This window comes from Centruroides sculpturatus, unplaced genomic scaffold (genome assembly GCF_000671375.1).
Source record: "Centruroides sculpturatus isolate CEXI.00-Female unplaced genomic scaffold, Cexi_2.0 scaffold1571, whole genome shotgun sequence".
Taxonomy (NCBI): Eukaryota; Metazoa; Arthropoda; class Arachnida; order Scorpiones; family Buthidae; genus Centruroides; species Centruroides sculpturatus.
In genome coordinates, this window is record NW_019385700.1 from 22,115 (window position 1) to 33,495 (window position 11,381).

The 11,381-nt window shown below is 25.9% G+C and overlaps 1 protein-coding gene across 1 annotated transcript in view; it reads left to right on the forward strand.

The window, feature by feature from the left end:
- The first annotated feature begins 3,035 nt into the window (after positions 1–3,035).
- Positions 3,036–11,381, forward strand: part of LOC111641335 (glucose-6-phosphate 1-dehydrogenase-like) — a 41,859-nt gene continuing 33,513 nt past the window's right edge. Inside the window, exons 1-2 of the mRNA XM_023387471.1 lie at positions 3,036–3,380; positions 10,866–10,903. Of these exons, the coding sequence (XP_023243239.1) occupies positions 3,261–3,380; positions 10,866–10,903 (158 nt within the window). The 5' untranslated portion in view covers positions 3,036–3,260. The remainder of the gene's footprint in view (positions 3,381–10,865; positions 10,904–11,381) is intronic.

The following is an 11,381-nucleotide window of genomic DNA, read 5'->3' on the forward strand; positions in this document are numbered from 1 at the left end:
ACCCATAATGGGCCTGCTATAAGAGGCCCTATTAGTGCCCACATGGCAGAAAGAGTAAAAAAATACCTGGACTATCTGGCTATCTTTTTTTTTAACATTTTATGCCTGTGGGCACTAAGAGACCTTTTAGCAAGCCCATAATGGTTCAGCCAGGCCCACACTGGGGTAACCGGTTAATGTGGGATGGTACTTATCATATCCGAATAGTTCACCCCCGAAAAATTCCTGTAATTTTTTGACCAGTCCGGATTCGATCCCGGGTCCTCTAGAGCAGTAGGCTGCCTCCTTAACCGCATGGCCATCCGACCGTTCATTCTCCCGTCTGTGTAAACCAAAGTTTGAGTAACTTTCGTGCTTTCGTTTTTTACGAATATTTACACTAAGATGTATACTTTTTTCTTTTTGAAAAGCTTATTTGTAGAATTTGTCATTAGTTAATAAATTTACTTAATTAAATTAACCATTTTATGCTTGCTGAGAAATGTTTACACAAACAGAAACGTTTCCGACCTCACTCCGATCAGGTGTAGAACATTGATTTCTCATCAAGCATAAGATGAAGTAAATGTGTTTATCAAATTAAATGGGTTAACAATTTCTCACTATTGGGTACGTGATTTTGGTATGAATTTGTCATCAATTCATTTAATACAAATGTAGAAAGCTGAACTTTGCACGGAGACGAAAAGCTAGCTAAAAGTATCAGTACTACAGTAATCAATCAAGTTAAATCAAAACGATTGATTACTTCATTGAAATCAGAGTTTATTTTTACGTTTTCACCAAGTTGAACGAGTCAGTTTAGTTCGAAATGGCGTCAAGTTGTATGTGAAGATATTGACAGGGATGGCCCGAGACGGGTTCAGTGCGTTCTTCAGAAACCTCAACGCTCTAATTCGTTTATTATTATTTTTTTGTTTGATGAAATAAAGCAATGTGACAAGAGTGCAATCTGCCAAAGTGTAATACCTTTCGAGGAGACTTGCTTTAGGAAATTGGCCTTCATTTAGGTGTTAAATACGTAAAGAAAACCCAGAAAAGTTCTTTCGGTCATCCCGCCGATCAGTTTTAATTCGTAGTAGGGAAATTAAAAAAAATAAAATAAAAAAATTAGTAAGGTTTATTAAAGTCAAAATCTGAAGTGAATAAGTACTTTAAATGTTATTTATTCTACAATAATTACAGAAATTTTAAGTTTCTATAATAAAAAAAAAATTATTATTATTATAAATATTTACAATTACGTATGAAACTTTTATTTATAAAATTGTTATTCATTAAAAATAATAAATTTTACATTATTTTATTTTCATTAAACAATTTTAAAGTAATTACAAACGGCCGGATGGCTGAGTGTTAAAGTAAAGGTCTACCGCTCTGAAGTATCCGGAAACGAATTCGGCGGATAGAAAAACCCCAGAAATTTTTTGGGAATGATATGTCAGGTCTCGTCCCTCAACACTCGACAGCCCCCATTGCGGGCTAACCGAACCCATGATGGACCCAAGGAGAGAGCTGCAGGAACTTAATTCCTCCTCCTTGAAAAACACCTTAAAATGTATTTGTTTGAACTTCAAAACGTTGTTTTTATTAAAAATGTTTATGAAGGCAAATGTAGTTTATCAGATCATTCACAATACAATCGCCGTCACATATACTTATTAATTAATTATTAAAATATTTTTAATTTTTGAGTTTGTCCGCTTTGGGTACTCCCGGATCTAATACTGGAAAAAGACCCTCTTACAATCCACAGATCGGAAAGAGTAAAAAAAAAATCAATTTATATAATCAAATTGAACTTTTATGAGAATACACATTGAATTGATAATATTGCAATATCAAAAAATAACAGAATAAAGACATTGTGCTATTGAAAAGCATAAAAATTGATTACAAAATAAATGAATAATGTACTTTGACAGTAAGCGTCACTCAAGAATGGTGAAAAGGAAAATGAAAAGCAATAAACCGAAGTTTACATTAATGAATCAGAACGCAATTGTGTAAAAAAACGATTAAAACATTAAATTTCCGTGAATTAGAAAGAATTAAGAACAACTGACCTAAATAAGTTTTCATTAAAATATAATTTTTGTAGGGATAAAATAGTTTCAAAAAAGATGAAATATGTTAATTAATTTGCTTTACAAAATTTTCATTTATTTTTCAAAACTTCAATCTGAAATTTTAAAAAATGTTTGTATTTTCCTATTTGTCAACCGGTAGATCTTTATAGCTATTAAACATTAATGTGATAACAATGTTGTTGGGAAACTCATATGCTTAAGTTACTACATAGCATATAAGTTAATTAAATATATAGCCTATATATGCTATATAAACATATGTGTATAAGGTTAGATAAGCTTGTATGTAAATGAAATAAGCTAGGCGATATATAACCGTCTATTAATTTTATATAAATTAATTAATGCTTGTATATACAAGTAGAGTTAATCAACCAGTAGATCGCGAGTTACTGATTGAAAATAAGTTTTTTAGTTAGAAAAATGGATTATCAAGCAGACAAAAGCCCTACACTTTGTGTAATAAAATATATCATTATACGTAGAGTTTTATATACAAGATATCACAGTATCTGCTATAAAATATTTGTGTAGATGTATAATCATGAAATGACTCGTAACTAAGGTGAATGACGAAACAATTTACACGAATACAAGACGGATGTGCTAAAACTTTTCCTTATCGGATTTGCATCAATACAATTAATTAAAAATAAAGAACTAAGTTAAAATAACAATCATAATCGCATTATATTTTATTTATTTTCTTCATTTTTATTAACTCGTTTTTAATTAAAAGGTAACCGCTTCGTCCTTGATTAAACAGTTTTTTTCCGAATGAGAATACACCGGACGAATGATTTTAAATAAAGAAAAGAATACATAGCGATAAAAAAGTAACTTAAAAAATGAAATTTGTTCTAAATTCGGACAATAATACCGCGGAACAATAGTAAATGTTACCTAAGACAGGTTTTCCAATGATTTACCAAGAATGCACACTAACTACTTTACCTAGTTAACATAATTTTTGTAGCAATTGTAGAAAGGAACACATTTCTAGAAAGTAGAAAAGAACACGAGGAGGAAAAAACTGATATATTCAAGAAAAAAATCGATTTATTTACTTTCGGAATATATCACTTTCACATATTACTTCCCCCTTGGCAAAATATAGGTGTAGATCTGGGTTGCGTACAGAGTAACAGTCATAGCTTAGAAGGAAGGGAGATGGAAGAGGATCATGATTTTGATGTTTCTCCGCAATGTATCGAATTAATCAAAAATGCCATACATCAATTAAGTATAGAAGATAGAACTGATTATACTTTTATAGTATTAGGAGCTTCGGTAAGTGTATTTATTTAAGTTTTTACAATATATTGACCTAAATTGGTTTAAATATCAGTCTACACGTTGGTTTTTACATTGGCATATTGGCTTATATATAGGTGTTTCCTAATTATTGGATAATTGTCATAAGTAAAATACAAAGATATTTATCAATTTCAAATTAAAAACTGAGACATGTCCATTTCATTTTAGCAAAGAATTCATAAACCATAAACAATTTATAAAATTCATAAAGATTGAGATAAAAGAATTTAATTAAAATAACATGTTTGAATTTCAAATATAATTTTTAACTGTTGGCCTGAATTGTAATTGTATTGATTTAATGTTGTTCATAGTTAAGTTAAATATGTTTAAGCACTACATATATCAATAAATATGTAACTGTATTTGAATCTTGAGTTTATGATATTTAAAAACTTGAATAAAATTTATATCTTGTATCATGATTTATTACAATTTAATAATGATGTTAAATGTTAAAGATAGGTGTGACAAATTTAAAATGATAAATGTAAAGAGAATTGCCAAATTTAAACTGCTAATTTTATGAGATTCTTTCCAATGACTACAAATCTTGACAAGTGTTTATTAAATCTGATTATAATTAATAAATTTAACTATATATCTATTTATTTCTGTTTACTTTCAAGTTTTTTTTTAATTAATAAATTAATTCTTCATGCATCACATATAATTCTAAATATTAATTTAGGATTATATGTGATGCATAAAGAATTCTATGCAAGAATTCTAGTTCTGTATATAACTTTCAAAACATCTTAAATTAATTAAAGAATTTGTTAGAAAAAAGAGAGAAAGGTGTTTTGAAATGTGCATAAAAAATTATTTTATTAATAGAAAAAAAAATTAAATTATAAAGTATAATTTAAGTTTACTAACTTATAATTTTACTTTATAATTTTACTTAAATTATAAAGTATAATTGAGCATATCTGTTGATTTTAAGTCCTTAAAACTTGTAATTTTATAATTACATTCATTCTACTGAATGTAGATGAAGTAATATATATATATATATATATTTATTATTATAACTATTCAAAATATGAAAATTTAAAATTATATACAAAGATTTATATTGAGGGAAATGATGTTAATGTATATAATTTTAACAATAAACTGTTATTTTCTACTAAATATTTCATTCTGACCTAAATGGTTGTTCCAAATTCAAACAGGTTATAGATTTTTATCAATTTATTTATTTGAAATAAAACATAAAATAAAATTGTTATTATTTTTATATACAATAATTTATCATTCAAAATAAAAATTTTTAAGATTGTTTTTGTTAAATATTTAATTTTCTAAGGAAATTTACTTAATGTTATCACCATAATCTATTGTAATAATGTATATTGTATTATAGATTTAACTACCATTTTTTTCTGTTGCACATAGAAAATATACTGTATATATTTCTAGACAATTGGAATAGTCATAAAATATATAATAGACAATATTTATCTGATCTTATTATATATTTTTCTTTATTAAAAGTAATATGTATCTATTCATGTTTGAATATTATTTATACAACTGATATTCTAGGGGCAATAAATTTCTGAGAAAAGTAGTTTAAATTGAATTTGTGTTTTAAAGAACTTCCTTAACAAATGTAGTACATTCATATTTATTTCATAACATTACATTCATAATAGACACACATTCTAAATACAGTCTCAAAACCAATGATTTTTAGACTTTCATGACAACACAATGTTGCTACAAGTTTCAGGAATCTTGTAGCTTCCCTAGATACTGTAATAAATTATTTAAAGTTTAAATTATTGGGTATCAAGGTGTGTCACACATACCAAAGTCAGTGCCAGCTTCAAAAAAAAAAAAAAAATTTGAAAACCATTACTCTAGATGTAAATAACCAAGACACACCTTATGAATTCATTGTTGTTATATCCTAGATTTAACTATTAGTTAACAGATGAAATTTGTGGAATTTTTTAATGTAATTTATACTGTTAATAATAATAATGCTTTATGTAGAAAACTACCAACGAGTGCTTATACTAAAGATAAAAATACTAATAGAAACCTAACATTTATCTTTTTTTTTTGAATTATTTATAATCATTGAATTTAGAGCTATTTTATAAAACTGAGAATTTCTTTTTCAAAGAGCTTTTATTTTACCAAAACTCTTCAGAAAAAATTTACCAAATATCATAAAAATACACAAAGTATAGCCATCCAAATGGAAATTTGGATGGCTGTACTTTGTGTATTTTATGATATTTATGAATGTTCTTCAGAAAAAATTTACCAAACATCTTATTATGCTTAAATTAAATTAAAATGTAATGTAATTCAAATGCATAGGTTATTTTGAAATAATGCTTTTATTTTTGTTTTAAAAAAAATATATAACTGCACTACTTTATATGTAGTAATTATCTCTTCAAGGACTTACGTCAACAATTATGTGTTCAATAATAATATATACTAAAATTAATTAATGAAGAAAATGTTTGTTAAAATAGAGTTAATATCATAGTAGAATGCATAATTATTTTAGTAATAACAAAATTTTTCTTTTGTTTCTTAATAATGTTTTAATATAAATATAACTACAGTAGAGCATCGATTATCCGACCCCCGATTAACCGTCACATTGGTTAACCGACCTATCTAGTTGGCAAATGTCAAATGTCCACTAGTGATGTGGCATTACAATATTTGGCTATGTCTTGGCTACTTTAATATTATTTTTGTTAAATTTTTGCATGTTTTAGCTGGCATCAACGGTTCGACCATTGAAGGGAGGCCNTTTTTGTCAACTTTCACTCCTGATGATTTCTTGCTTTGTTTCAATTGAAATCACCTTTCTGTTTTTTTAGAAGCCATGATGCATTATAAATGACTTAACTTGCCAGATTATATGATACGAATAATTCTTTATTAATTAAGATCACTAAACACTTCTACGAGCTACTCTCGCTCCGTTTGTTTTTTACAACCTCTTTTCGTCCCGCCACCTCGGCATCTACACAATTACATTTCGTTTATTTGAATCGTCAACATATACTGTATTACATTACATTTAATGTTTATTTAAATCATCAACATATATTACATTACATTTCTACTTCAGATATACTAATAATACATTCTAATAATACTAATATATCCTAAAAATAGCAGATTGTCATTGGCAACGGCAAAAGAGTGGAAACATCATTCGCACTTGTTCGAAGAAAGTCCATTGTTCGCCTCACGTAACTGCCGAACGGAAAGTCCGTTGTTCGCAGCAAGTCCGTTGCTCGAGTCACGTAACGGTCAAACAGAAAGTCCGTTATTCGCAGCGTCCGTTATACGAGGCACCACTGTATTTGTGTTAAAAGCGGAATACAAACTCATAAGATATTTCTTTTTAAAAAATTGGCTGACAGATTTATACATTAGTAAAAATATGTAGAAAGACTAAAATGTCGAGTGTGAAGATATTTTAATCTTTCTACATAGTTTTACTCATAATCTAGCAAAGTAAATCAATATCTTAACATATTCACATTGGTCAGAAATAAAATTTATATTTATAGACCTAATATGACAATATCTTAAGAACCTATCAGAATGTTGGAAAATATAAAAATATATTTCTGTTAAAGTTTTTAATATAGCCATTTTTTTTAAAACTTATTATTACAATGAATAATTGTCACCTTATGATACTTTCACTCAAACCAGTCCTCTTACCTATATTTGTTTTTGTTATGGCAGATTTAAAAAAAAAGTTTTGTGGTGACATTTATCAAATAATTTTATTTTAAATACTTATAGGAACTACAGTTTTTGAATTATCTAGATACTGTATCTGAAAAATTAATATCTGGCTCATAATTTTTTTTTTTTGAGGTTTTCAAAAGTAAAGTTTAAGAGTCAAATATTTATTGTTAAAACTATAAATTTTTTTTGTGTATAATCTTCAAATACACTTATCCCTCTTTTGTGGAGTGGATACATTCCAAAGAATGCCACATAAATGTGGCATTCTTTGGAATGTATCCACTTAATAAAAAATTTGTGTAAAAAAGTACTGAACATGCATCTGTATAAAAATGCTTAATATGATTCAGAACTTGAATGGAATGAAAAAATAAGCAATTTACAAAAAAAGTGAGCTTTTTTTATTCTAGCATCATTTACTATTAACATTCATTGTATGTAAATATAGTAAACATGAGGTATCATGTGAAACATAAAATCGGCATATAGTATTTTCTGGTGTACAGTACATACTGTACTATACTGTGCTTAAAAAGATAATTGAACTCTTGATTTTAACAAAAAGAGTAATTTTTTTTACCAATAACACAATTTCCATGAAAAGTTAAATTGAAAATTTTCAAAAGAAATGTTTTTTCCCATGTAAAAAAGTTGTTCACATAAAAAAGAGAATTAGTTTTCTTCTGTCAATCCTGTTATTTCAAAGTAACATAAAATAGACTATGTAAAAAGAAAGCTAAGTGTACATTAAATAAAAATTTTTTCTGAATGTGTCAGTTATTATTATATAATAGTTTTTCTATTCATAAATGAATTTGTAGAATTTCAGAAATTTAAAACTAAATATTTCTATGTTGTTTCAAGCAAAATTATTTACTTTTTCGTAGTTCATTAAAATGTGATTTTCATAAATAATATTTGTAGAAGTAATAAAAAGTTTGCATATATTTGCATATACATTATCTAAAATTTGAAGTTACAGGATTCTTGAATATAAAAGGGATTTTTTTTATATATTTTGAATTTCTCAACATTTGAGATCAATTGAAATCTTTTTAAATTTTTTACTTTTAAATTTAATAAATGTTTAAAAATATGTTGTATTAGGCTATTTGTAATGATGATCTTATATAATATTCTGAAATATAAGTTATTAAAATGCCATTTTAAAAAATACTAAACTTAAAATAAATTATGATTTTAAAGATAATAATAAATCTGAAAGTTATGTAATTATTTTTTTTATTTCTTTTCTTTCACATGATTTTTATGGCACTTCACACATTATGAATGTATTCAAACTGGTTGAGACAAGATATTTGTGTCCAGAGCCTTCAAAAAAAGGAAAGGGGCGAGAAGCTGGGGATTTTTCTCTGGGCCTGAGAAAACTTAGGAATCTGTAGTGGTTTCTACTATAAATTAATGTTATTTTTATTTTAAAAAAGTCTTTAAGACAGAATACTTTTTTATTAATAAAGAAACAAATGTATTTCCATTCAAAAATAAATGGCAAAGGGAGCCAGCTAAGGGGAAGAGGTTTCCAGTTTGTCTTTGTGCCTCTTACAAGCTCTTGACAGCTCCTAGTGTCCTAATGAAATCTAGATATAATTTTTCTAGAACATTGTTAAGCCCATATTTATTTTCATGGACATTTGACAGACTCTTCCTTATGCTCATTTGCATAAGTCAGTTTGTTGTGTTATTTTGGAAAGTATAAATCAAATTTTATCATTTGATGATAAATATTTTTCTTAATTTAAAAATTAATAGAAATAGAGCATTGAAATGAGATTGGCAAGAAGAGAATATTATAGAGAAAACATTATGGAAATAATAACTGGTTATACTATGACAATATACTCCAAACAAAAATTTTAATAATAGCATAAATATAATTATGCTGGTGTTAAAGGTTTTGTTTGGAATATATTGAAATAATTAATTATTTTTTGTTGAGAGAGTAAAAGTTGTGCTTTTTCATTGAATAATAATAGAAAAGTAAGGATGGTTTTGAATTTATATGGGAGAGAATTGATATGAAAAATATATAGATAATAAAAGTTAGAAATATTATACAGCAAAATGAACAAAATCTTTTGTTTATTTATGTTATGTTGCAGCTAATAATTAAAATGAACTTGCATGTTCAACTTGTGTCCTAGTACTAATAGATTATAATAAAGTTTTTAAAAAAGTATTTAGAATAAATATGTACAGTTAAACATTTTTTAAATTTCATTAAACATTATGTTTCAGTAATGGAAACATGTTCTTGTGATAACAAAACTAGAACATGTGTACAATTATCATCATCATCATCATATGAGGGAAAGAAATACTCCAACTATAAATGTCAAAATACGAGGATAGCAAATTAGATCAGAATTATTCAAAAACATTTTATAAATGATTAAAATCATCACTAGAGGCCTTTTGACTACTGAGACACATTTATTAGCTTATACACTAACATTTTCAGCCTAATGTATAGGCCATCCTCAAGTGACATATTTTTGGGACATCAGTTATTTTGGAATAGTTTGTAACTGTGTTTTAAAAATGCCACTTGATGATAGCTTATACATCAAGCTTAAAACATTAGTGTATAAGCAAATAAATGTGTCTCAGTGGCTGAAAGGTTTTTAGTGATGATTTCAGTAATTATTCTTTCTGCTGAATTTGGTTGTTAACATTTTATAAAACTTTTTCATTATTTTAATGAGGGATCAAAAATTCTCAGATCCAAAAGTTAGTGAACAAAACTAAAAAAACCAAGAACATTTTTAAAATAAAATTTTTATAGTAAATTTGACAAAGATTATACCTTATGAAAAAAAGGACAAAAACACTGTTTTTTTTTTTATTAACAAAAGGCAGTCCACAACTTTGAACAATTCATTTTTACTTTCCTGACTCTGTTATATATATAACAACAGAGGGAAAGTGTGGCAATTGGTCAAAAAATGAAAAATTTGAGTGATGAAAAGTAATACTTGGTAAAATTTAATAGTTATATTCTTGATTAATTTGCTATCAAATAAATTGAATTTTGTTTTAACTTTTAGATAAATTTATCTTATCTTATTTGACATTTGAATAGTTTTTCAATCACTTTACTTCTTTTCTGAATGATAAATAAAATAAAAATAAAGTTCTACAGAGCTTGAAGTACATTTCTGTGCTCAATGACTGCATTAACCTTATTAAAGTGACTTAGATTTTTATCATTTATGTACCAATACTTTCCCAAAGATGAACCTGTAAAAGATTAAAAGAAAAAAATCATTTGATTGTAGAAAACAATAAATTGCTAGCTCCAAATAATTTATTTTATTTGTCATTTAAATGAAATATTTGATTAAAAGTCAGTTAGCCATTGTAAAGACTATTTCTGTTGTATTCAATTACTTTTAACATTTTTTATCACTTACAAACTTTAAAGGTGATGCTTCTTGTTCAATACAGAAATTACAGCTCTTTAACAAATTTAGTGTATAATTTCGTTTTTATGTGTAGCTTGAATTCATAAAAAGAAAACAAACAACATGATTATCTTAACTGCTTTTTGGCCATCTTGTATATACCATATTTAAAGCTTGTCAATATTTTTTTCATTTTAAAAGTTATATAAAAATTCTAAAAATTAGAAGATAAACTTTAATAAACAAAACATTAAAATTTTGTTTACAATTTTCTGTTATTTTATTTTTATAGGGAGATTTAGCAAAAAAGAAAATATATCCTACATTGTGGTAAGTGTAATTTTGTGTAAGATATTTAATAAAAATAATTTTCATAATACATAATTAACACAATTTTTCATGCAAAAATACTTAACTTTCCTTATTTTGTATAGTTCTACAGTAATGTTAAAAATTTTTTATTTAATACAGTATAAGCATATTGAATGTATAATATAATATAAACAATTATTATATTTAATGTATATTGAAAGTATTTTCTAAAACTTTCTTTGAAAAAGTGACATTTACATTGACTTATCGTCCTTGATTTGTCTTCATTTTTCAAGGACAATATGTGAAATGTATACAGAACTGATAAGATATATTTTAACTTATTAATAGTGATTTAAATAAATTATTGATAATTAATGTAATAGTAAATGTACTTTTTATTAAGTTATTAAAACATTTTATAAATAATTTTTTCCTGTAATTTATTTATATTAATTAATTAATTTTATATAAATTAGTGTAAAATGAATTATTT